Source organism: Miscanthus floridulus, chromosome 7, assembly GCF_019320115.1.
Source record: "Miscanthus floridulus cultivar M001 chromosome 7, ASM1932011v1, whole genome shotgun sequence".
In the NCBI taxonomy this organism is placed as follows: Eukaryota; Viridiplantae; Streptophyta; class Magnoliopsida; order Poales; family Poaceae; genus Miscanthus; species Miscanthus floridulus.
In genome coordinates, this window is record NC_089586.1 from 36,988,503 (window position 1) to 37,015,915 (window position 27,413).

General features: G+C 43.9%; 1 protein-coding gene and 2 pseudogenes across 1 annotated transcript; 2 read left to right on the forward strand and 1 right to left on the reverse strand.

Moving 5' to 3' along the window:
* The first annotated feature begins 597 nt into the window (after nucleotides 1–597).
* On the forward strand, nucleotides 598–16,444 carry LOC136465362 (nitrate reductase [NAD(P)H]-like; annotated as a pseudogene).
* A 462-nt stretch (nucleotides 16,445–16,906) lies between these two features.
* Nucleotides 16,907–17,708, forward strand: LOC136465363 (nitrate reductase [NAD(P)H]-like; annotated as a pseudogene).
* Nucleotides 17,709–20,691: 2,983 nt separating this feature from the next.
* Nucleotides 20,692–27,370, reverse strand: LOC136466889 (uncharacterized). The gene is made up of 8 exons (XM_066465402.1): nucleotides 26,262–27,370; nucleotides 25,501–25,623; nucleotides 25,332–25,398; nucleotides 24,015–24,118; nucleotides 23,630–23,732; nucleotides 23,223–23,521; nucleotides 21,555–21,860; nucleotides 20,692–21,465 (listed from the first exon to the last, which is right to left on the reverse strand). Exons 1-8 carry the CDS (start codon nucleotides 27,282–27,284, stop codon nucleotides 21,109–21,111), a joined length of 2,382 nt encoding a protein of 793 aa, XP_066321499.1. The 5' UTR covers nucleotides 27,285–27,370; the 3' UTR covers nucleotides 20,692–21,108.
* Between the last annotated feature and the right edge of the window lie 43 nt (nucleotides 27,371–27,413).

Sequence of the window (27,413 nt, forward strand, 5' to 3'; positions counted from 1 at the left end):
TATCCATTTATTATCCTACAAAGCCTTCTGAACCATAATGTTTTTTTTCTCTTCGCTTTCGTGAATAACGTTGGCGCCAAGGTCTTGAGGGGTTTTCCTTGTGCTCAAGAGGAGGTCCAGAATGTGGCCGTTTTGCCATCGCCAATCATTACCACCGTTGATGCCGCAAATAGATCCTTGTCCCTGGTGTCACACGGTAAATCAAGGTTGTTCCACGCTTTTTCCTTTTGGCGCCATTTGAACCAGAGCCAACGTAGCCGTAAGGCACGAGCGAAACGTTCCAGGTCAAGGATCCCTCAACCTCCTTTAACTTTGGGTACATAGGATGTTGGCCAGTTTACGATCGAATGTCTCCCAATAGACTTTATCAGGCGTTTCCCCCCTCCAAAGGAAACTTCTACGTAGTCGGTCAATCTTTTTAATCAACCACTTTTGCTCTGGGAAAGCTGTCATGTGGTAAATTGGTTGAGAAGAGAGCACCATCTTGACTAACGTCTCTCTCCCTGTTGAAGATAGAAACCTCCCTTTCCAACCAGGCAACCTTGCCCCGACTTTATCTAGCAGAGGTTGTACATCTATTTTCCTTAGTTTTCTCACATGGAGGGGAAGGCCAAGATATTTGCCAGGGAATGTGCAAATTTTTCCAGGGAAATTTTGGAGCAGATGGGTGACCGTATTGTTCTCAACCCTGATGGGGAAGATTTCTGTCCTGGATATGTTAATTCTGAGACCCGAACAATCCCCAAAGAAATTTAGGATCCTATGAAGATGTTCAATTTCGAGATTACTTGGTGAGGCGAATATCGCAGCGTCATCAGCATAGAGTGAGCACCTTAGCTTCGCCGCCGTTGGCAAAACCGGGTTTAGGATGTCCCTATTTGCCGCCACCTCAATGATACGTTGTAGAGGGTCAATAGCAAGGATGAACAAGAGAGGTGATAGCGGGTCCCCCTGTCTTAGCCCTCTCGCGTGTTTGATCTCTTTTGTCGGCTGCCCATTAATCAGTATTCTTGACGTTGCCGTTCCGAGTAGTGCCGCTATCCAGTCTCTCCATTTAGTGCTGAATCCCAGATTTTCAAGTACCTCAAGTAGGAAACTCCATCCAATGGAGTCAAATGCCTTGGAGATATCTAATTTAATGAAGAGAGTTGGCTTCTTTTTCTTATGCAATAATTGGATTACCCATTGTGCATATATAAAATTGTCATAGATGCATCTCTTCTTAATAAAGGCATTCTGTGCATTGGAGACCAGGGCGTTCATGTGTGGCGCCAATCTGTTCGCTAGTAATTTCGTGATGATCTTCACCACACTGTTGATGAGGCTTATTAGTCTAAACTTTGATAGTGATGCTGCATCATGTGTCTTGGGCAGCAGCACTATGTTGGCTGTGTTGATCAGATTAAGCTTTGACGTGTGGAGATTAAAGAAACTCATGATGGCTTGTATCAAATCATCTTTGACTATTGACCAACACTTTTTATAGAAGCACCCGATATAACCATCAGGGCCGGGCGCCTTCTCAGACTGCATGTCTTTAACTACAGACTCGATTTCCTGTGTGGTGATTGGGGCATCAAGGTCTTCCAGGTCATGACGCACATAACCGAGATCAGTCCAATTAATGGCCCTGGTTCTTACACTAGGTTTTCCCAAAAGATTGGAGAAATGTTCAAAAGCCAACTTCGATTTATTCTCCTGCGAGATAGCTACACCGGACTCCCCATTGAGAGAGGCAATGAACGATTTCTTCTTTCTTATGTTTGCATGCAGCTGGAAAAACCATGTGTTAGTGTCCCCACTCCGGATCCAGGATAATCTTGCATGTTGACGAGCTCCGGATTTTTGCACAGCCGCCATACCCATTGATTTATTCTTGAGATATTTTTTAAACTCCAGCTCCTCCTGTGTTAGACTTCTCTCTTCTTGTGCCTTCTCCAAATTTGCCAGGGTTAGGTTCAGGATGGCCCAGCTCAGCTTCCATCTACTTAGTGATTTACGCCTCCAATTTCTTAGTGATTTGGCCGTGCGCAACAATTTCACATGGAGACGTAAAATGGCATCTTGCGTGTTCACTGTCTTGTACCAAGTTTCTTGCACCGTGTCTAGAAAGCCTGGCATGTGTACCCAATGAGACTCAAAACGGGAGCCTCTATAAAAATCCATGATCACATCACCCTGTAGGAAAAGGGCGCTATGATCTGAACCCAGCGATGCAAGCGCACGGAGGTCAGTTCTTGGGAACATCTCTAACCAATCTGCCGAAGCGAAGAAATAATCGATTCTTGTCATTGTTGGCGATTGTTGGTCATTGGACCAAGTATACTTCTTCCCCCTGAGTTCGATCCTTGCTAGTTCGAGGTTGTCGATTGTCGCCTTGAATCTGTTAAGCATTGGCAGATTTACCCGTGCATTGTTTTTCTCATGCGCGTTCAAGATTAAGTTAAAATCGCCGAGTAGTAGCCAAGCCGGGAGGACGCGAGTGCTGACGTCTGTAATTTCTTGAAGAAATGCGACCTTGTCCGCATCGCTTTGTGGTCCATACACCCCGGTCATAGACCATGTCTTGTTCTCAGTTAGCATTGTAATGTTAGCTGTGACAGTATTGTTGGTTAGTTGGGGCTGGCCGAGTTTGAAGAAACGTTTGGCTGCCACCAAGAGGATACCCCCACAAGTCCCCACTGAGGGCAGGAACGCCACATTGCTGGCCATGTCCGCACCGACCATATCGACAAGAAGATTATGGGTCCAATTACTAATCTTAGTTTCCTGAAGGCATACGATTGTGGCACCGGTAGCAATTATCTGGTTTCGGACAGATGCACGTTTTTCCCCGTCATTTAGACCTCTTACGTTCCAGCATAGTAGGTTGCAGTTCTTAGCTGACATTTAGGTTCCATCCACTTAAGAAGCCATAAGTTGATTGGGGGTTGGCCGAAGGCGACAGAGCCAGCAGGTCGGAGTTCACCCCCAAGGTCTAGAGCTTACAACCAACATAATCGGGGAGGGCCGAAGGCCACACAGCCAGCAGGTCCAAATTCTCCCCCCAAATCCGGAGATAACAAGTTTTACGCCGAAGGCTCCATGGCCAGCAGGCGCACATCCACCAGGAAATCCAAAGTTCGATCCTGGTGCCACATCTAGCTCTACCAACTACTCGATGAAGATACAATGGGCATACAACCCATGCCCCCAGCACCAGCGGGGCTGACATTGAACATTAAACAATTGGAACTTGGCTCCTAGACCATCGGCCCTGGGGCCGCAGCTGCAGTTATTGAAGCTGCTCTTCTTCTGGATCATGGTACCCTGCTCGATGAGGTTCTGGATGGCGCCCATCGCGGTCTTATCCATAGGCCTTGCAAAGTGCTGCGCATAGTAATCAAAAAAATCTTCAGTGATTGGGTCTTTGTTTGAAACTGTATTATCTGTGCCCCCAAGGTCACCCAATTTCCTGACTAAAAGGTCTTGTGCAATCTCAATCGCCCCCTTTCCTGAATTTGCAACCGCTTTTTGAGCTAGTCTCATATTGTGCCGTTTAATTGTGCTCTGCGGTAGGCTGGCACATTGGCTGGGATCTGTTTGCTGAAAATCCAGAGCTAACAAAGGTTTCAGGACCGGAGTCGAAATTGAGTCAAGTTACTCATCTATCGGCGTGGCCTGTTGTGGATCTGCGGTGTTGGTCCGAGGTTCAGTGATTGGTTTTGCCTATCCGGCAACACACTAGTCTGGGTTCAGCGATGGTTTGTTCTACTGGTTGTGTACACTGAGCAGTTTTCCCACCTAGAGATTGGCTTTGCATATCCAGCAACGTGCTAGCTGTAGGTTGACTATGTTCATCTAAGATCTCATTTGAAAAACTAGCATTCAGATGCTGACTGCCTACATTGTGAGGTACAGACATAGGGGGTGGGCTCACCAGAATGTTGCCATTAATTTTGTGACTCCTGCCGATGAACGCATAGTCTTTGATATCCAGAGGTTTTGCGACGGCCAGATGATCAAGCTACCCTCCAATCCAACATTTGAACTCTTGGTGGGCTGTGATGTTCAGAAATGTTCCTAAAAGTCTCTACACAGGTTCTTACTGGCTACAAGGAAGCTTGATGTTTGCCCTAGGACTCAATGTGACGGTTTCTTGTGATATGTGGTCACTTGTCAGCTAGACTTTTGCTGTTCTGTTTGGAAGACTAAACTATGCAACATCTGCGTTTGTTTTTGGGATATTTCTCCGAGTTAAAAGAAAAATCCATGGTAACTGTCATCTAAATTCGTACTTTGAGCTCCCTGGAATTATTTCATTGAAATCATATCATCATTTGAATTAGATGTGGTGGTTGAAATGTTTAATTATCGCTTCTCGGGTGTTAATCTTTTTTTTCTTGTCATAGTTACAATATTAATTATGAACTGAAGTTCCAGCATATTAGGAATGATGTAATGCGTAGCTGCTGAGGAAATATATGAACAGAAAACCATGCAAGGTACTACAAACCAATCCTAACATCAAGTTGCAGTAAAATGGATTTTGCACTCTGTTTTCAGTGTACATGTTGGTTCAGATTTTGCAAATTGGCCTCCCTGTATTTTGCTTCACGCTACACCACCGTGCACGGGATTCCTCAAGGACCGCCCCGGCGGTGCCGACTGCCGACAGCATCCTCATCAACGCCGGCACCGCAACTGCACCGAGGAGTCACTACTACAGAAACATTTTTTTAGAGGCGGCTCATAACCCTTTGTAAGGGCGGTTTGGCCAGCCGCCCCTACCAAACCGTCTATACAAATCGTGCATTTGTAGGGGCGGTTCTCAGGCCGCCACTACAAATCGATTTGTAGGGGCGGCTGTAGTACCAGCCGTCCCTATAATACCTGTTTGTAGGGGCGGCTACAGTATGTTTTCTCGTAAAAAAAATTCAAATTTACAATTCAAATTCGACCAGAACACTGTTTGTTTCCGCGTATTCCATCCAGCGTTCGTGTTGCCGAACGCCCCGTGACCAACGTTCCGAACCACGTTCGCGTTGCCGAACGCCACGCGACCAACGTTCCGAACCGCGTTCGCGTTGCCGAACGCCTCACGACCAGCGTTCTAAACCCCTTAGACTACAAGCACAAGAGTATTATATAAACTACAATTACAAGTCCAATTCACAAGAATATATACAATCCATCATTAAATAGACATAATTCACAAGGTAAAACCAATGTCAAATTCCATACACATTGTTATCAACGTCCTAGAGCTAGCCTTTCAGTCTCACGAAGATGTTGGTACTGAGGATTTTTACCTAAGTCAGACTCTCGATCATGGTAGGCGCCTTTGACGTGTACAATCTGGTCCAATATGAAGTTGCAAAGGTCGTCGATAAGCTCTAAGAGTTGGTCATCCTTGTATGGGTCTCTTTTCATTTCTTTCTCTTCTTTCCACTACAAGAGAACAAATTTTGGTTTAGTATTTCATACCATGTACGTAGTTTTATACTACAGGTGAATAAGTTCAAACTTACCCTTAAGGGGTGTCTCCTGTAGGCACCGGTGTTACTCATCATAGAACATATATAGCATCCACAATGTACACTCCCAGGCTTTTGCTTGGGGCACTGTGTGTTTTGCATATGAAAATATTAAGTAATGCTTTTGACAGCCATGTAATGGAGTACTGAAGAAGTAAGTTACACTTACCGCACATAGTGTTTTTATAGCCAGCTTTTCCTTCCTTGCTGGATCATGCCTTCCGTGATGGTTAGTGACATAGAACCTAAATGCCCTGTTCGAATTATTTTAGCAAATACAACTTGTTAGTATCTAAAAGTGAATGTTACAAGTATGTATACAAACATATAAGGTAATGATGATTGTCGATATGTATACATCTTGAGAATCGATATGAAGTCTTTGTATGTCACCGGGTCCCTATCTATTGAATCAAAGACCCATGTCATGCTCCTCCCAACATCAACGGCTATACAAATCCAGTGATTATTGCATGGATTTAATCATAAAACTAGATAAGCTCTTTTGCATCGAATATAATATATCGAACAAAGCTTTAAGTATAGAGTTGAACTTACTCGAAGTTGTATGGTAGCCATATAGTAGAGTGCTGTTGGAGAATTTTGAAAGCTATGGCAATGTATGCCGCAACCTTAAGGGACTCTTTCCTTCGTTTTGCCGTATGGATGTGCTCTTTCTCCCGAAGAGTCTTTGCAGCAGCTAGCTCTTTGGCATCCAGTTCCCACTGTTTAGGGTAATTAAAATTTGTTTGGGCTATAGCTTGAGGGTCTTTCCTCAAGCTGTTGCCTCTGCTCTCCTTTCCTCTACTCCGTCTTGTCCAGCGAAAGGCATCCAGTAGTCGTCGTTGTGTCTTGAGGTTGTGGAGCAGAGGCATCGTGATCCGTCTCTATGGTTGTTGCCTCTGCTCTCCTTTTCTCTACTCCATCTTGTCCAGCGAGATGTCGCGGACGTCGACATCGTCTTTTCCGAGTTTTAGGAGGGACCTATATATACGATAGGTCAAAGTGTTAGCAGAGGTAACACAGCCAAAGCTTTAGCAAAATTTACAAGCTAAGGCTTTTTCCCTACCTCCTCATTCGGGTCAAAATCCTTGTTCAAATCTTTCTCCGTTGGCCTCCTTCTGGCTTCACGTGGGAAAGGATCCTCGGGACTTATATATCCCTCTTCTGAGTCCTCATCATCATCATCAACTTCTTCACCTTCAGCAGCCTCTCCTGCTCTTCCTTCTGCTCTCCCTTGCTCCTCGTCACACTGCTTCTGAGTAAGCATCACTTCTATATCCTTTTCTACCTCATTATCGAACTGCTCCTAAGTAAGATGGTCCTCTAGTGCTTGCTCCTCATAGGTTGGCTGCTCATCATGCTCGGGGCATCGGGCTGCACTGTCTGGTGTCCGCGACATTATTTTGTGTTTTGTTCTAATAGATGCAAGAAAGTGTGCTTTAGGTACGCGAGAAGGTATAAGAAATCAAAAAGATCTATAAACCAAAGTAGTCCTATAAAACAACAATATATAAAAAAACGAATAGTAGCGGTAGTAGAGGCCTTAGAAACATGTCAATCATTATCTGATCTTGAACTTGGAGCATCAAGGCATCATAACAGAGAAGAGAGGAGAAGGTAATGTAGGGGCGGCTGCTAATGATGCCAAGTTCCTCATAAGTTCTTGATCATCAGCTCATATTCCATATAATGTATGGACTTAGACAATTTCATCATCGGCAAAACAAAGGAGAGGAGAGGAGAGGGAAGATTTGGCAAAAAAAAAGCAACAACAGCTTAACAAATATAGAGAGGAAAAGGTGTAAAAAAAGCAGTTGCTGCTTTCCAAACATAGAGGATAGAAGTTGACTGCTGCCACATGATTGGAAGACTCCTGTAGATCAAAATCTGGTAACTTAGATGTGGTAAATAATGGATTAGAGTAGAGGAAGAGTAATAGTAGATAGAGTAATAGTAGAGGAGTAGAGTAGAGGAGGAGTAGAGAAGTGTAGCAGCCAGTAGTTAAGAGCAGCAGCCACTTAGATACAGTAGTAGTCATAGATAGAGTAGTAGAAGTGAGCCACTTAGTAGCATAGGGAAGATGGCAGAGCAGCAGCCAACACTAGAGTAGTATAGAGTAGTAGTAGAACAGTAGTAGTAGTAGTAGTAGTAGGACAGTAGTATAGAAGTAACAGCCAGCAGTTGAGCCAAGTTGAGCCAGCAGCTAGAGAGGACTTTGTCTATCAACCAGATTTTCACATTTTGGTTACCAGATTTTGATCTGCATATCAAAAGCTGGATTGCCACATTTCAGTCAAAATACGGGGAACTCAATCGATATCTGAACTGAAGTTAAGAGCAGCAGCCACTTAGATATAGTAGTAGTCATAGATAGAGTAGTAGAAGTGAGACACTTAGTAGCAGCCACTTAGTAGTATAGGGAAGTGAGTAGAGTAGCAGCCAGCAGCTAGGGAAGAGAGTAGAGTAGCAGCCAGCTAGTAGTAGTAGGAGTAGCTAGCAGTAGCAAGTAGAGTGGTAGTAGTTCAGCAGAGTAGTCTAGGACAGTAGTAGGACAATAGTATAGCAGTAGAGTAGTAGTAGAGTAGAGAGTAGTACAGTAGTAGTAGAGTAGAGAGTAGTTGAGTAGTAGTAGAATAGTAGTATAGCAGGAGTAGTACACGAGCAGAGCCACTTAGTAGTGCAGTTGAGAGTAGTAGAGGAGTAGTAGGATAGTAGTATAGCAGGAGCCACTTAGTAATATAGGGAAGAGGGCAGGGCAGCAACCAACACTAGAGTAGTATAGAGTAGTAGTAGAACAGTAGTAGTAGTAGTAGTAGTAGTAGTAGTAGTAGTAGTAGTAGTAGTAGTAGTAGTAGTAGTAGTAGTAGTAGTAGTAGTAGTAGTAGTAGTAGTAGTAGTAGTAGTAGTAGTTATTGTTGTTGTTGTTGTTGTAGTAGTAGGACAGTAGTATAGAAGTAGCAGCCAACAGTGTAGCAGCCAGCAGTTGAGCCAAGTTGAGCCAGCAGCTAGAGAGGACTTTCTCTATCAACCAGATTTTCACATTTCAGTTACCAGATTTTGATCTACAGATCAAAAGCTGGATTGCCACATTTTAGTCAAAATACGAAGAGCTCAATCGATAACTGAACTGAAGTTAAGAGCAGCAGCCACTTAGATAACTCTATAACCAACCCATTTGCTAGATCAAAAGATAGCATAGTTCACTACTATAAAGTAACTACAGGGTAAATGAGCATAGTTCAAATAGCACATAAAAAAGATCAAAAAAAGAAAAAAAATAAAGAACAAGCAGTAGAGAATATGCAAAAGAACACAAATCAGCTATCTTTCATTGCATAAGGTTGATCACCTAAGCACAATTCATAAAACTCAAAAACAAAAACTTACACCAACAAAAAAATACTAAAACTACACTATGATTTGGAAAAAATTACATTGAGTCCTAGGATGTAAAAATAGTAATATTAGCATATAAGTTAACCCTACACATGGCTGAAACTATGAAAGCGTGGCACCGTAAACTCATTTGCTCCAAAACATATGTAGTAAGACACTGCAACATTGCTAAGACCATTCCTAAAAAATAAAAGAAAACAGCCATTCCCAACCCATAAATAAGCATAAAACACAACACAAATATAAGCTACAAAATAGGTAATCTAGTCTTAAAACGAGATTGACCTTTCATCTTGAAATCACTGCATGAAACACAACACACCATCAACTAAACAGCCTTTGATAATGCATCTTCTAAAAGGCGATAACAATTAGTCAAGATGACAACTCACAGAAACATGCTAATGTAATCTTTCTAAAGCTAAGACACATAATTTTTTAGCTGCTGACCCATAATTTGGTGGGAAAATTTATCTGTCAAGCAAGCCTAAAGAGGCTAGTCTATACAATGTCATAGCTACCTTCTCATGACCTACTAGGATTGCATTGACAAACCGAGGCACATAAGCATTCACAAATAGAGCAACCCTACAATAATAGTCAGGTCTTAAAAGTAATATTAATCAGTCCTCAAAACACCAGCAGGGCAACATTTTGTGCCCTAATTGGATATACTTCTTGGTCTAGATAGAATGTAGACTCACAAAAACACCAGCAGGATTGTCATAGTTGCCTTCTCATGAGCTACTAGGATTGCATTGACAAACCAAGGCACATAAGCATTCACAAATAGAGCAACCCTATATTAATAATCAGGTCTTAAAAGTAATATTAATCAGTCCTCAATACACCAGCAGGGCAACATTTTGGTCTGGATAGAATGTAGACTCGCTAAACCTAATAATAGGCAAACCCGTATGACAGTGATCGGAATACCACGGAACAACAGGCAATCCAAGGCAATGACATTGGGTAAAGCATCAGGAGCAAGTGATGGAGCAGCGAGCAGCGAGCAGCAGTAGTGGTGGGTCCAAATTACCGATCAGGTGTAGGGGAAGCTATGGATGAGCGCGGACGCCAATGGAGGTGCGCGGACGCCGGAGAGCATGGGTAGCCGGGCCACCCTCCATTGGAGGTGTGGACACTAGGGAAGGAGTGCGGACGCCGGAGAGCTTGGCACTGTGGCCGCTCGCCATGGGAGGGAGCACGAACGCCAACGCACCTGGACCATGGGAGGGCGGGGAGCAGGCCCGCGGCACCTCAAGGTCGGAAATGAGGCGGTGGTGGACCGGGACGTGGATGTGGACGGCACGGAGATGGGGAGGAGGCGGCGGCCGGCGGCTCTAAAACCCTACCGCCGCCGCCCGGGGGCTCTAAAACCCTAGCCGCTGTGGAGATGGGGCACGAGCGTCGGGAGAGGTCCGGAAGGCGACGACAGCGGGGAAGAAGAGAGCACCGTGGAGATGGGCAGCCTGACGGCGTCGGGAGGAAGAAGAGTGCGTCCAACACATTTTCACCTGTGTGCCCTTGTTTTTATACTCAGGACGATTTGTATGGGCGGTTCCTCATCCAGCCGTCCCTACAAATACACTTGTAGGAGCGGTTCCTGATCCAGCCGTCCCTACAAATATTGTCTATTTTATTAAATTATTAATTCTGTATTTTTTATATCACAAAAAAACACAAAGTAATATAAAAACAATTATATATATGCACAAATATAATATTTTGTATTATTCTATATATGAAGAAATATATATATAAACAATTGTAGTCAAAATAATATAGAAAACAAAAATTAAAAATTTAAATTTTAAAACTTCGACTACAATTTTATAACATGAAATGAAATAAAATAAAAATATTGTTAACATAAAAGATGTATAACTCATCAACATGTACAACTTTTATTTTGGTCATCTTGTCATGTGACTTTGTTTGCACGATTCAAAATTTGAAATTCAAACAATTTCAACTTGAAATAATATTTTGAAAGAGTAAATGATTTCAGCTAAAAAACTCATGAATACCAAAGTTGTAGAACTCATCAATATGTACAACTCTTATTTTGATCATATTTTCATTTGATCAAGTTTGTATAGTTGAAATTTTGAATTTCAATAAATGGAAACTTCAAACAAGATTTTGAAACCTTAAATGATTTCAACAATAAAAGTCATGAACATAAAAGTTGTTGAACTCATCACTATCTACAACTTTTATTTTGGTCACTTCTTTATGTGACAAAGTATTAGTAAACATTGTTCACAAATTCACATATGACTGATAGTTTCATAAACTATACGAGAAACTTGTTGATATGTGAACAATGTTTACTATCACTTTGTCAGATAAAGAAATGATTAAAATAAAAGTGGTAGATCTTGATGAGTTATACAACTTTGGTATTCATCACTTTTTCAGCTGAAATTATTTAATGGTTGAAAATCTCATTCGAACTTGTCATTTTTTTTAAATTTGAAAATTTGAAGTGCTCAAACTTTGTCAAATGAAAAGAATGACCAAATCAACACAGTAACTTGATAGGGCATGATTTTAGAAAATTTTAGGAAAAAATCATCACATTTGGAGTTAGTATGAGGGAGAAAGACTAGTTACAAATTTTACCCAGAGATTAAAAAGAAAAATCATAACTGTTCATGATGATCAATGATGAACAAGTGTGATTTCTCTTTTTAATCTGTGGCTGAAACTTGTAACTAGTTTTTCTCCCTCATACTAACTTCAAATGTGATGGTTTTTTTCCTAAAAATTTCTAAAATCATGTTCTATCATTTTAGTCTAGTCATCTATCTTTGTCACTAATTTTGAACAATTTAAATTTTGAATTTCAGAAAATAACAGCTTCAAACATGATTTTCAACCAATAAATAATTTCAGCTGTAAAGGTGATGAATATAAAAGTTATTGAACACATCACTATCTACAAATTTTATTTTGGTCATCTTTTTATTTGATAAAATTTGAACAGTGTTAAGTGATTCCATAAAGTTTTAGTAGTAATAGAGTGGATGTTGAAATAGATTCATCTGGATGTTGTAAAGGATAGTCTCACACACATGCATAAATATAGTCTCACACACATATAAAAATATGTAGTCTTACACACATATATAAATATATAGTCTCACACGCATGCATAAATGAAGTCTTATAAACACACACGTACTGATGGTAATAGAGTCTATAGTTTCTCCAGGCGGTATGTTTTGGTCCTTCAACCATGTAGTTAGTCGTTGCTTGTGTTGTTTCATGACTCAATCGTCCGAACGGCCATTTCTCTCCGCCATAATGATAGCCAAGTGTTCATCAATGTACGGTTGCATCAGTTGTGTACTCTGCAAGACACTGTAATGCGCTCGACTCACCTCTTTATAATCATGGTCGGTGAACACTTTTCTACCACTGGTGCCCTTCCCAGTTAGCCTACCCTTATGACGAGAATAGGGTTACCAATCCCTTTCTTTACTTTTAGGTACTCTTGATAACACTCGACAACTTCTTCAGTATTGTAACTCTCTATAATGGAGCCCTCTGGGTATGCTCGATTATGCACGTATCGACTTAGAACCGACATGAACCGCTCGTAGGACCATATTTCATACAAGTAGAAAGGGCCCAATGCATGTATCTGATGAACCATGTGAATCATGAGATATGGCATTATATCAAAAAAAACAGAAGGTAAACACATCTTTAGTTGGTTTTGTGTCTCCACCATAAATTTATGTAGGTCACTCAGCTCTTGCTTGCCAATCGTCTTCTGTGAGATCTTCGAAAAGAAGTAGCACATGTGGGTGATGGCCATTTTCATGAACTCTGGCTTTATAGCCCTGATTGCAATAGGTCGAAATACTATCAACATCACATGACAATCATGAGCCTTGCAGTGTGTTATTGACAAGTCCTTCATCGACACTAGCTTCTTCACATTTGCTGAAAACCCAGTCGGGACTTTGACCCCCCCTCAGGAAAGTGCATATAGCTCTCTTCTCGTCTGGTGTTAGGTTGAAGCACGCCGCGAGCAGAGTGTATTTTCCATTAGCCTCAGGTACCGGGTGAAGCTGTGGCATCATGTTTAGCTGCACTATGTCTTTCCGTGCTTTCAGACCATCCTTTGACTTGCCTATGTCCATCAAGGTAGCAATAAGACTCTCAAAGACATTTTTCTCCACGTGCATAGCATCAATGGCATGGGGGATCTCCAAGTCTGGCCAATAAGGTAGATACTGAAAGAAGATCGATTGTTTCTTGAAAGGTACGCCTTCAACAGGAGTTGTGCTTCTATCTCTATTCGTCCCATCCAGATTCTTCTTTCCATAGACGACGTGTATGTTTTTCACCATTCTGTACACGTGTTCTCCGTTATGACGTCCTCTCATTGAAGGGATACATTCCATCGGTGATCAATCCAAAACATACATTCCTTGGGTCATCGTTGAATTCTTTGTGCTTCTCATCGAACCTTTGCCACTGACTACAATCAGCCGGGTGTGCAATCTTATCATCATCCACATTGCGCTCATCATCCCACCATGTCATGAGTGCGGCTTCTTTAGGGTTTAGGAAGATACGTCTCAAGCGATCGGTCACTGGCAGGTACCACATTAACAAGGTAGGAATTCTTCTCTACTTTGCATTGTTGCCTAATGGAGTGTTCTCTGGGGGCTGAGATTCTTGTACCACCTTTTTTATACCCTTCTTATTCCTTCTTTTCCCTGTGGAGGCTTCGTCCCCACCGTAAAGGTCATTGTTCTTGTACCGGCTAGCCCCACACCAGGGACATTTATCCAGTGACTTGAACGTTTCGCCACGAAAAAGTATACAGTGGTTGGGGCATGCATGGATTTTTTTCAACCCCCATTGTCAATGGACTTATGACCTTCTTCGCTTGGTATGTGTTGACGGGAACTGAGTTTGATTGTGGCAGCACCCATGACAGGAGATGCAATAGATCATTGAAACTACAGTCTGACTAGCTGTACTTAGCCTTCAGGATGAGTAGCTCAAGCACAAAACGTAGCAATATCCAATGTGTCGGACAGCCCTTTTCAACACCATACACAGTCTCCTTCGATGCTTTTGTCACCATTTCTAAATTTTCTAGACCTTTCGAGCTATTTAGTAAAATTTCTGGTCCAATGGCTCGAATCATGTCCTCTAAATCATCTTCATCCCCGACACGTGCTCCACCATCATTATTGGCACCACCTTCGTCGTTACCATCCCAACCACCAGCATCACTACCTTGTTCTTTGTCAAACTCCGAATCCATTCGTGCATCAAGCTCTGCTGAATATTGGGACAGAGATTCTAGGGTTTCATCGTCGTATTCCTCCTTATCCTCGTCGTTAACAATAACTGTTTCACCATGATGAATCCACACTGTGTAGTCCTCAACAAATCCTCGTATAATCAAATGTGATCTGATGATAGTCACATCTGTCCATGCCATACGGTTCTTGCAATCTTTACAGGGATAAATAATTGTATCCTTATTCTCTGTCAATATCGTTGCATACTTCTTTACGGCTTTAATAAATTTATCCACCTCTTCACGAAAACCTACCTTGAACCTTAACGAACCATACATTTAAGAGTTCCTATATTCTATCTTTTACAACAACAACAAAACAAACATTAAAGGACTACTTATTCAGATATATATAAAAATGAATCAAATTAATAATTACTTTAGAATAATTGTATATACTTCAGATATATATGAATATAAATCAAATATAATTATATGAAGCATACAAACACACCATGGTAGAAGAAAAATTATTAATAGCCGATTTATCCATAAATAATTAAAATACATATTTGTTGATTACAATAAATAATTTCAAAGACAACAATTAGCAACAATTATATTTTATCAATATCTTTCATGCAAACCCTAGTCCAATTTCATCGAACACAAATTTACAAAACTGAAATTAATAAAATAAAAATAAACCCTAGATCTAGATCTATATGCACATAAAACATCCATAAAACTAACTAATTGTTCACTAAAATCAAGAAACATGGACCAAATAAGGGTATGATCTTGTTCCCCTCCCTAATTTACCCTAATACATTCAAAACTTAGGTCTAATTTGCTTCATAAGTAGCTCAAGCACTATAGAAGAGAGAGAGAGAAATAAAACTCTAATTACTCACTAACCAACCATTAAAACTTCAAAAAAGTATGGAATAGCATTTTCTTACCGTCTACAACATCTCCACCAAAGGATTTAAGACCAAAATCTTTCCCCCTTAGTAGAGTAATTTTTAGAAGGTGTCCAAGACCTTCCCACCTTTCTTTCATAGGTTGGAGTGAGTAACCCGAGGAGGAAGAATGTGTTGCAGTTTGCTTTATATGTGGATCATTTATAAGGGCGGCTGGTGATTGAGCCGCCCCTACAAATCGGAGGTATTTATACGTCGATATTTGTAGGGGCGGCTCAATCACAAGCCGCCCCTATAAATAGTAATACCAGAGGCGGTTGGTGAGTGAGTCGCCCCTACAAATCCGACCTATTTGTAGGGGACGGCTCGTATGACCAACCGCCCCTACTGTTCCATTTCTAGGGGCGGCTGGTCTCTGGGCTCCCGAGCACGTCACTATAGGGATAGCTCTATCACCGACCGCCCCTAAAAAAAATTATTCCGTTGCTACGAACCGTTTTTTACATGGTGAGTTCGACGCCATCCACTCGGACAAGGCTGGCGGCCTCCTCGAGATGCACCGCGTTGGCGAGCTAGTTATCACCGGCAACGACTACTCCCCACAGAACAGCCACGCCGATCTTAGGGCCATCGACGAGGCCCCTGCTGTAGCCACGCCGGCGCCGCTGCCAGTGTCGACCATCGCGCTCTCCAACCCACGGGAGAAGGTCAGGTGCCAGCTCGTCGACAAGAAGAGCCTGTCCTGCAACGTGCGCCTCTTCTGGACCGCGCTGCTATCGCCGGACCAGAAGCTCGGCCTGCCGACCGGCAGGCACGTGAAGCTCTGCATGCGCGCGTACATGCCCATGAGCCCCGTCGACGAGGTCTGCCACATCGAGCTCCTAATCAAGATATACTTCAAGGGCGAGGACCCCAAGTACCCAGCGGCGGTCTCATGTCGCAGTACCTAGACTCCCTGCAGCTCGGCGCGACCATTGACATCAAGGGCCTTATAGGGCACATCGAGTACGCCGGCCGCGGCGGCTTCGTGGTGAACGGCGAGAGCCGGTGAGCGCGCAGGCTCGCCATGATCGACGGCGGGGCAGGCATCACGCCGGTGTACCAGGTGATCCAGGCCATGCTGAGGGACCAGCTCGAGGACGACACGGAGATGCATCTCGTGTACGCAAACTGGACGGAGGACGACATGCTCCTGCGGGAGGGGATTGACCGCTGGGCTGCTGCACACCCGGCGGCCGGCGCGGCTCAAGGTGTGGTACGTGGTCAGCAAGGTGGCACGGCCGGAGGACGGGTGGGCGTACGGCGTGGGGAGAGTGGTGTTGAGGATATAGACTCGGTCACCGCAGCCACCAGAGTGCGCGGTCACCACGATCACCACACGCACACATAGTGCTTTGACTAGGGACAGTTGCTAAACATAGCAACCTCCATCGATGTACTATATATTCATTCATTGAGATCAATACATGTTATTGGCTCCTATTTCTCTTCTACATGGTATCAGGAAGCGCGGGCTGATCCTGCTCCCCACCGACTGCGGACCACAAGGGTCATGAGGGAGCACCTGCCCTTGGGAGACAGCGAGACGCTTGCGCTATGTGTGGGCCGCCGGCAATGATCTAGTGCACGGTGCACTCATGTCCTTGAATTTACCGAACCATGTTGCAAAATTTACAATTATTGCTGAATTACTAGGGTTCATCGAATTGTATATGAAATTTTTTAGACGGCATACCCTAAGCTAAAATCCTAGATTCGTCACTGGCTTGCCCTGTCTTCTAAGCTAAATGCCCATGAGCCCCGTCGACGAGGTCTGCCACATCGAGCTCCTAATCAAGATATACTTCAAGGGCGAGGACCCCAAGTACCCAGCGGCGGTCTCATGTCGCAGTACCTAGACTCCCTGCAGCTCGGCGCGACCATTGACATCAAGGGCCTTATAGGGCACATCGAGTACGCCGGCCGCGGCGGCTTCGTGGTGAACGGCGAGAGCCGGTGAGCGCGCAGGCTCGCCATGATCGACGGCGGGGCAGGCATCACGCCGGTGTACCAGGTGATCCAGGCCATGCTGAGGGACCAGCTCGAGGACGACACGGAGATGCATCTCGTGTACGCAAACTGGACGGAGGACGACATGCTCCTGCGGGAGGGGATTGACCGCTGGGCTGCTGCACACCCGGCGGCCGGCGCGGCTCAAGGTGTGGTACGTGGTCAGCAAGGTGGCACGGCCGGAGGACGGGTGGGCGTACGGCGTGGGGAGAGTGGTGTTGAGGATATAGACTCGGTCACCGCAGCCACCAGAGTGCGCGGTCACCACGATCACCACACGCACACATAGTGCTTTGACTAGGGACAGTTGCTAAACATAGCAACCTCCATCGATGTACTATATATTCATTCATTGAGATCAATACATGTTATTGGCTCCTATTTCTCTTCTACATGGTATCAGGAAGCGCGGGCTGATCCTGCTCCCCACCGACTGCGGACCACAAGGGTCATGAGGGAGCACCTGCCCTTGGGAGACAGCGAGACGCTTGCGCTATGTGTGGGCCGCCGGCAATGATCTAGTGCACGGTGCACTCATGTCCTTGAATTTACCGAACCATGTTGCAAAATTTACAATTATTGCTGAATTACTAGGGTTCATCGAATTGTATATGAAATTTTTTAGACGGCATACCCTAAGCTAAAATCCTAGATTCGTCACTGGCTTGCCCTGTCTTCTAAGCTAAAGTTTAGCAGCTAAGGGATGTCGTGCACTCGTGCAAGGTGCAACTGTACATAGAAATAAAATACTGCGTCTTGAACCCTAGTAACGCGTCGATCTAGCTAGAACTCTACCAAGTTCTTGTAATAATAGCGAGTGAAAGTAGTTTGTAACTGGCCAAGTGGCCATGGAAGTTCATACTAACTGGTGGCTGGTGCCATGGTCGTCCTGTCATGATGAGATGTATTGGTTCTACAGCGCAATAAAAACCTGAGAAGGTCATTGCAATTGCTTGGTGAGATTCGCTCTCCTACAGGCTCACCAACATGGACGACGGTGTGCACGGCCACCACCAAAGGGGTGTGCTGTGATGCTTCCTCCCGTTCTACCAAGCCAGCGGGACGCCTGCACCACCTCTTTCTGGCTGATGTGTATCGGTGTATACAGTGATTCTAGCGTCCGGACGTTCGGCGTGCGAATGCGTCGGGCACCGGTCCCTTTCCCAAACCTGCCCGCCCTCCACACGTGAATAGAACGGAACTCTCATCCTCCCCATGCGTAACGGAACCCGCACTGTCCTCCGCTCCCCATTGCACCCCTGTTCCCAGTTCCCCAACACACCCCCGTGACCCCACCGCGCCCTTGTCCCAAAAGAGTACGAAACACTTCAAGTGCAACATTGCAAACATATGAAAAAACTATGTAGTGCAACATCGGGATATAAAACTGCAACATCGCAAAAATATATAGTGCAACATTGAAAAACATGCACTACAACATCAAAAAAATGTACTGCAACAACAAAAAAATATGTACTGCTACATTGAAAATTATGTGATGCAACATCGAAAATTATGTACTGCAACATCTCAAGCAGAAGTACTGCAACATCGCAAAAGCATCTGTTACAACGACTCAAAAATTCCATTGCAACATTCGAAAAACATCTGTTGCAACGACCCAAAAATCCCATTGCAACATTCGAAAATCATCTTTTGCAACATCCAAAAAAACCCATTGCAACACGGGAGAAACAAGAAAAAAAGCGTACAAAAACAGCCCCTGCCCTATCACCTTGAGCTCGACAGAGGGAGGAGGGAATTGGGCCCCAAAGCTCGCCGGAACCCTAGTCACTGCCATGTCCCTCAGATCTAGAGGAGGGGGACGAGGAGGGCTTAGATCCAAAGGAGGAGGAGGAGGAGGGGAGGAGGGATCAGATATAGAGAAGGACTGACCTACCTCATCGGAGCCGCCGCTGTCATCCTCGTCTCCGGTGAGAGGATGAGTCGCTGGAGAGCACGGAGTTGCATGGCGGTCGCGGATGGGCGAGGGACGGAGGGACGGAGGGAGCACGGGTGCCCAGGGCACGCAGTGAGCTCGCCGGCACGGGCACGGCATCCCTGTCCCGGGGACAGCCCGAAGAGCGGGCGGGCGGAGCAGGGAGAGAGCAAGTGCGGGGAAGCGGGCAGAGAGGGGGAGAGCGAGTGCAGGGGAGCGGAGTTTGAAATGGTGCGTCCGGACGCCTGGTCTATATCATTATCGATGTGTATACGGCATTGTGGAGGTATAACCCTAGATACCCATAGGGCTGCACATGGGTTGAGTCGCCAGGGGGCCCAACCCACGAGACTACGCCATGCGGAGCATGGCATAGGTCGACGTGCCTCGTAAGGCTACGAGAAGATCCTTGGCAATCAAGGCAAATCTATTCGGATATACTAGATTCCGCAATCTCTGTAATTCCTATCATGTAAACCGATCAGGTTATAAACAACCGACCTGTAAATCCTACCCCCAGGCCATATAAGGTGGGTAGGGACCCCCTCGTTTTTATCTCACCTCATAATACAATCCACCAAATACACAGGACGTAGGGTATTACGTCAAGCTAATGGTCTGAACCTACCTAATTGCTATCTCTTACGTTTTGTGTCACCGTCTACTTCCCTTGCGCACCTCCACTGATTCATCTACTACCATGGGTATACCCCTTGGTAGACTGTCGACTAGATTTCGTCAACAGTGGCGCACCAGGTAGGGGGTGTGCATGCTGATTCCATGGCGAGCCAGATGGTCCGTTTCTCAAGCTCATGGTTCTTCCCAAGCCAGGCCAGACTTTCACGGTTGGATCCATGACCAGGGTCATTGGCGCCAACGGCGTCGGGGAGATTGTGGAGGCGGCGCAGAATCACCCTGCGTTAGTCGTGCCAACATTTGCAACAACTTCTCTAATCTTAGCACCTCGTTGCTGGGTTAGGAAATCCATCGACAATGACGATCTGATCGCACCTATTGATAGGGTCACCAATGGCTTAGCCGAACACCTATCTCTCACGGAGTCGATCTTAGATCGGTCTACCGCGAGCGACGAAGTTCCTACACTCCAAGATCGCCAAACCGCTATGACCGAGCAACCTACTCGGCCACATCGTTCGAGGTGACCAGATTCAGATCTGGTGATCGCGGCTACTCCGGAGGTGCACACAGTGCGACGCCAACCACTCTCTACTACCAGCCTACGCCTAGCCGATTACGAGTCCCGATGGAGAACGTGCCGAGGCCCTATCCTTTCAGGCTAGAGGGTGCAAGATCCGTATACCAGAACGCCATCCACCACCTCTTCATCGACCACGTCGAACACGCCGACGTCAACGACCTCTCATACTCACCAAAGTGCAAATGGCCCTATAGAACTTTCAGCGGGTTTAGGCTGTACAATTTCTGTAATGTGCTTATATGACATCTCTAAATTCACAACAGAAAATATGCAAATGCCATATTTTGGAGCATTTACATGCCACATGTATGTATTTAATGAATGCCGAATCACCTCAAAGAAAGAATGTACCAGTACGAACAAAAAATTTTGGGAAGGTCACGAGTCTAGATAGCTTTGATTATATACAGCTAGGGAAAAAAGATAGAAAAAAAATCAAAACCAAAAACTCACATAGTTGATGCTTACCAGTTACCACACTACAGGATCCAGAACATGCAAACTAGCAGTGTGATGTCGGAATGGTACAAATCCCCCGCGTACAAAACTTGTTCTGCATTGAAAAATGTGGGGAAAAAAACTAAGATTTCTGTTAGCCCTTTGTTGCTGGACTACCAACCTGCCCCGTACAAGTTTGGATAGTATAGTATCTTACATGTTACAGCTTTCTGATTACAACGGAACACATCAAGAGCTAGATCACATATTGCACATGCATACTGAAGCAGCACATTTGAATTTGAACAAAACCAAATACGTGATTCCAATAAGCACATTTGGAAGTGCTCTCAAGTCCTCTTCCTCCTCTTCTTACTCCGCCTCCTGTCACTCTCATCAGAGCTTGATTCTGACTCAGACTCAGAACTAGACCCTGCGCTAGAGCTTTCCGAACCAGATTCAGATCCACTTGATTCTGACTCCGATGATTTCGGCTTCTGCTGCTGCATTATTAGGCGCGGCATGTTCTTCAAGTACTCCCTCAGGCTTTCCGTTATACCACCAAGACCAATGGACGTGAAGAAATTGATCGAGAACCTTGTATTCTTCGGATGATCCTTTGGGAAGATAGACTCGAAGGAACCTTGCATGTTAGGATCATTCAGCCTCTCATTGAGTAGGCGTATGCCCAGGTGCTCCGATAATTCCTGCATCAGGAAAAAGGCATCAGTATTCTAATACAATATAAATAATGATAAATAGCTATGACTTGAAAGCAGAATCTTTGCAAACATACTTGGAATAGAATTTTTATAAAAATTCGAGAAGATGATGTCGTGTCTTCCTCTGTCAACCTGATATAAGCCAAAACATGCCAAGGGAGAGCATCAGTCCCCAACAAATGTGCAAAGAACTTGGCAACATTCCTCAACTTGTTTGTTTCAAGACGATGAATCATCGAATATTGTTGCACAAAGCATGTTTCAAAGTTCTCTTGGTACACTTTATTGATCATGCAAAATCGCTGTCCTAGCAGCCCATAATAACGAAGGTATGTTCTCTCCTGACTGCAACACTCAAGAAGCATAATGCACAGCTCCATCTGCCACAAAACAAACAATTTTCGTCAGGGAACAATACTTGCAGATTTCTCCTCAAAAAAGTAAAGATTGCAGATTCCGCATCAAGCCATTGCAGAATTCTCCTCAAACAAGTAAAGATTGCAGATTTTGCATCAAAGTCAACAACAAAAGACAAAGCAATTAAAAGCCCCATATTTGACACCCCCATATGAAAAGACACTAAACCCAAGAAAAGATTCATTACATTTATAACTATAAAGTTACTTAACCTTAAGCATTATTTGTTTCTGTGCATATTATCTGTTTCAAGCTTAGTGACAATAACGAAAACAATGGATGTTTGCTTTATTCAATTTTTTCTTTCAGGCCACAGCTAGTTGAAATATTTTGTGACAGGTGGAACAACAAAAACCAGAAAGATAGTCTTAATGTAGGTTACGCACTGCACTGCTGCACACAATATTAGTATTTGTTACAATACATCTGTTACTAGCAATGCATCAACTAACAATTAATGTCAAGTCATGAATACATTTCACATGTATCCTCAGAATTTTCAAAACTAGTTTTCTGCTCTTCTGGACAGATCAGTTACTACAATTAATCGAATCTCTTGAGGTTACAAAGTGCATAGCATGTAATGAAATGCTCAGAAGTAAAGACTGCAGGACCAATTTATCATAAAACGGTATCTTGTGAAATTACCAAAACCAGCTCGGCTAAACCAATGATAAAAATGAGTCCATGAAGGTGAAAAGTTGTAACAATGCAATTTATTATATATGTTAAAGGAAGGATTAACCAGCCAATGATAACTTGTACTCCTGTTAGCACCTTTGACACAAATATACAGCAATAAATTCAGCGTATGTCCTGGAGGCAATCGCAACAGGATTCCTCTATCATGCTCAACCATTCAAGAGCACTTTGCATGTAATGGATAGTTATCTTTCTAATTACCATTGAATCAGCCATTGAGGCTGTAGGCGGTGACCAAACGTGTGGTCACTTTTCACAACATATCTAACCTCTATAAAATGGTGAGTATTGAAGTATTAGGTTTAATCTAAAGCAAGCTTTACTCAAACATAGCTATGGGAAAATTTTGACAAGATAAATTAGTCCAATAAAAAGATAATCAATAAAACTTAAAACGTTTATGAAAGTTTAAATCAGTGTAAAAAAGAATAGTGGTACTAGAAGCAAATACAGAATGTAAGTTTCTAAACTGTGGCAGCTTACTATCAAAAAGGAAAAGGGAACCAAAGACAAACAAGCAAGCAAGAAACACCTCAACAAACAAACATAAATCAATATTAGATATCAAAATCAATATCAGAAATCAGAATCACATGAAATCAAGAAGGGCTTCTGATGCTTACCTCTTGACCAGGCTCAAGCTTAATTTTCATAAGCTTGTGCCCAGCTTCTTCAAAATCAACACTGGACATAATAGTCAAATATATTGTTCTTCTAAGATTCACAAGATTCGTCTCTGTTCTATCCCTTATCTCCATTTGTTCCTCATCCTCTTCATCGGATTCTTCCTCATCTTCATCATCATCAGAAGCAGCATCTGATCCTTCTTCGTCTTCAGAAGACTCTGCTCCCAGGATGCTTCTCTTTAGATTCTCATATGCCTTCTCATCTTCAACAAAATTGGGGTTTGTCCAGAAAACATCTGCAATTAAAGAGAGGTCAGCATTACATTACACACAACTGGATCTCCAGTCAGAAAGTTCATATCATCAATGTAGCATAGAGGAATATCCATGCAGCAAAACCTTACTTAGATTGGTCTCAGGGTCTAGGTCATCTTCAAGGGATATCTCATGTGTAAACTGGTCCTCCTGCTCCACTAGATCCAGCTCTGGACGGATGGCTGGGAAACCCTACATAAATGGAACAAAAATCATGTCAGAACATTCAATTGAACATGCAACACAAAAAACACCAGGCTTCTCAACTTCGAGCCTTTTCTAAATCAGGAGCATGGTTTTTGAGGCGTCGCCTAGGCATTGAGGCATATCCCAGGTGCCACAGGATGCCACAAGGTTTTAGTTACGCCATATCACCTAGGTGTCGCCTCGAAGGAGCCTAGGCGTACAGCCGTATCCCCAGCACAACAGGACACCACAGCACCTCAAAAACCATGACCACAAGTGTAACTTTACCTGGAATTTAGCCTTTCTAATTGCAAAAAGGCCTTCAATAAGAAACTGCACTCTCTTGTCTATTTCTCCTTCATGAAGAATGCCTCGAAATCTTTCAAAAATAGCTGCATGAATTGATCAACAGGTAAATACTTTGTGAATGGAACAAGAAATAGGAGAGAGAACAAAACTAACAGCGTGGGATCAATAAAGGCTTATCCACAATGGTCAAATTAAGGCTGAGTAAGTGTTTCAGCATTTATAAATAAATAATCACTAATCACATTTAATGCCAAACATAGCATTCACCCTCAAATAAAAAATAAATATTTTTGGACACAGTATTCAAAAGAGAACAGAAAACTAAACATCAATCCGTCTTAGTGACAAACATAAAGAAAAAATAACAATCTTCAAGTACAACCCAAACAAGTCCACTATATCATCTTTTGTATGTCTCATCCAATTTTTAATGGAGAAATATATTAGCCAGAACATAAATAGTTGACTATACACACACTAAAATAATATATGCATATAGTTAATGGAAAGATTATATGCATCGGCTCGAAGGAATACACCTTTGCACATGCATATCAAGATTCAAACTTCACAATCTTGAACCAATAATTTGGCCAGTAATTGTAATACAAACTTGATATAGTTAGATTATAACTGACAATGATCATAACTTTATAACCATAAAAAAAATGAATGACCAAATTGTAATTTGGGGGACCATGTCATGTCTGACTGTGCCTTATAAACTGGACCGGAGGGAGTATTACACAATCAAGATGTATAGAACAATTCAGAAAATTTTTTACTGTTAACTTATGGTGGCTAACAGTAGTTTGTACCTTTAAAAGCAACCTTCATGTCACATAGCTAACCTATGTACACAAGTTTCCATCTTACTTAATTAGGCAACTAGCACAGTGGATAATGTTGGCAGATTCAATTCAATTCATATAGCAGCATAAATTAAATAATTGTACTTACGCATCAAAACTTTTCTTCTCCAGAGCATCCAAAACTAAGGCTGAACATCTAGTCGTTCACCATTGGCCCACAATAATGCATCTTATACAAAGTTAAAACGAGGTTTCTACATTCTGCCAAAACCCAGATAATCACATGATTGACCTAACCATCATCATGGTATCCAAGTATTTTAGAATTAACCACGAGACCATACTACATTAGAGACTCAAACAATTTGAAAATCCATAAATGAATGTCGATGGTATAAAATGTGTGTTGAGAAAACCATTCTGCATCACCAAAAGCTAACAAGTTTAGCAAGCCATACTCAGAGCACTGTTTGAAATAGCTTACCATGAAGCCCTTGAGGAGACAAGTCCTGCAGCATTGCCCCACACTCTTTGACAAACCCCACAGCGACCTATCATTGACAAACATACACATATTCCAGAAATGAGTAAGTTGTTAATTGTTAACAAGATAAAAAAAAAGTCAAAAAGTACATAAGGTCCAAGCTATGTACCTCAACACTATCATCAGTTGGATTTTCCAGGAGTACAGTAAGAAGCTCCAGCGCCACAAGCTCATGTGCCACCACCTGATTTACCAAGTGCGCAATGAATTTGGTTGCCGCAAGCAATTGAGGCTGCAAGTAAAGGAGAACTTTAGTAAGAAACATATGCAGAAACTAACAGTAAAGTATGTAATTCTTCATACTCAAATATTAAGCATCCTGAATGTAAGCAACAATTCATCCTATGTACATAAACAGCAGACGCCAGTGTATATAGGACCCAGGTATAAACAGCAACTTCCATTCTTTTATTTGATTTGAAACCAGAATCCAAGTAGAAGGTATACCCTATGTAACTTTCCAAACCTGCATCGATCCAGTTCATGCGTTCTAATACAAATGGAAAGCAATGTAAAGTGTTGTGCAAAAATTTTCATGAGCCTAACTACAACCCTTTGTAACAACAGAACAGCAGACCTATTGGTACAAATAGTTCTGCTTCGCTGCAGACTTAAGTAGCCAATTTTGTTTTCCAGACTAATATAAATGGCATAGCCCATTTTGTAAATGAGTGAGTTGAAACAATTGCAAAGATCTTGATGAGGATTAGGTAAGCAACCTTACATTAAGTTAAATTAGTTCTATGAAATCACCTTGGAATGCAACTAGACCCCAGCATTTGTAAATTCTAAATAAATGAGTCATTCTTAAACCAAAAGGTAAAAAAGTATTAATACTTCTTGAGCTAAGGATAATGAAGACAAGCTCACCTTGTCATTTCGCTTATATGCCCTCTTGAGCTGGAGCACAACACGAACAAGAAGCAACCGCCCAACCTCAGGGAACTTGGTATTCACAACCGCAACTAGCGCAGCTAATACATCGGTGAACCCAGGTGAGGCCATCTGTGACTTGATGCAAGACTGACAGAAGAGCCCCCGCCCACGAACAAGGTTCTCTGCAAAGAGCTCCGGCACTATATTCTTGATATTGGTCGCATTCACCTTATTCACCAGCCCATTGATGCTCTTCTTGAGAGCATCCCAGGTGAGGCGCTGATACTCAGGGCTTGACTTGTCCTCCACATCACGCATCATCTGTGCCATGCGGAAAGGCGGGATGTAGATCCCACCCGTGCGGCCAGGGATCATCTCCGGAAGCAGCGGTGGTGGTGGAGGCAGTGGCGGGGTGGGCTCCCTCTTCACAGGGCTTCTCCGGCGCTCGTCTCCGTCGTCCTCCCTTCGCCTGCGGTCATCCCGCCGCCCGGAGCCCTCGAATCGGCGCCGGCGGCGGTGGCGACGGTCGTCGGGTGAGGACCCTGACTCCGAGCTAGGGCTCCGGCGGCGGTGGCGCCGGCTGTCCCTCTCCCTCTCCCGGTCTCGCTTGCCACGGCGGTCGTCCGGCTCGTCATCCGCATCCCTAGCCCGCCTGCGCCGACGGCCTTCCTCCTTCTCATCGTCGGAAACCCTATCGCGCATCCTCCGGCGTTCGACACCATCCTCCCCATCTGAAACCCTGTCGCGCCGGAGAGGGCGGTTGTCGCCGTCCTCATCCCTTCCGGGCTTGGTGTGGCCATTCTCCTTCTCCTCTGAGGGCTTGGCGTCGCGGCAGCGGCCGCGGCGGTCGGAATCAGGCGGCGAAGCCCTAGATCTGCGACGGCGGTCCGCGTCGACGCCGGGGGATGGCGAGCGGGGTGGGGACGGGGACGGGGACGCGCGGCGCTTGCGGCGGCGCGGGGAGACGTCATCGCGGTGGCCGTGGCGGCGGCGCTGCGGGGAGGCGGAGGCGGCCATAGCCGCGACCGAGGGTTTTGCGGTTTGCGGGGTCGTCAGTCGTGTCGGCGAGATTGAAAAGTGTGGGGGGTTGTACTACCCCGCGTACCAACGGCAGGCCAAGTGGGCACGCTAGGATGAAAACGTATA

Excerpts from the sequence above, each read along its gene's own strand:
- LOC136466889 (XM_066465402.1), bottom strand. The coding sequence starts at position 27,284 with ATGGCCGCCTCCGCCTCCCCGCAGCGCCGCCGCCACGGCCACCGCGAT. Across the intron at positions 25,624-26,261 it reads CATATAAGCGAAATGACAAG|CCTCAATTGCTTGCGGCAAC; the intron begins GTGAGCTTGTCT and ends CTTTACTTGCAG. Across the intron at positions 23,733-24,014 it reads TTAGAAAGGCTAAATTCCAG|GGTTTCCCAGCCATCCGTCC; the intron begins GTAAAGTTACAC and ends CCATTTATGTAG.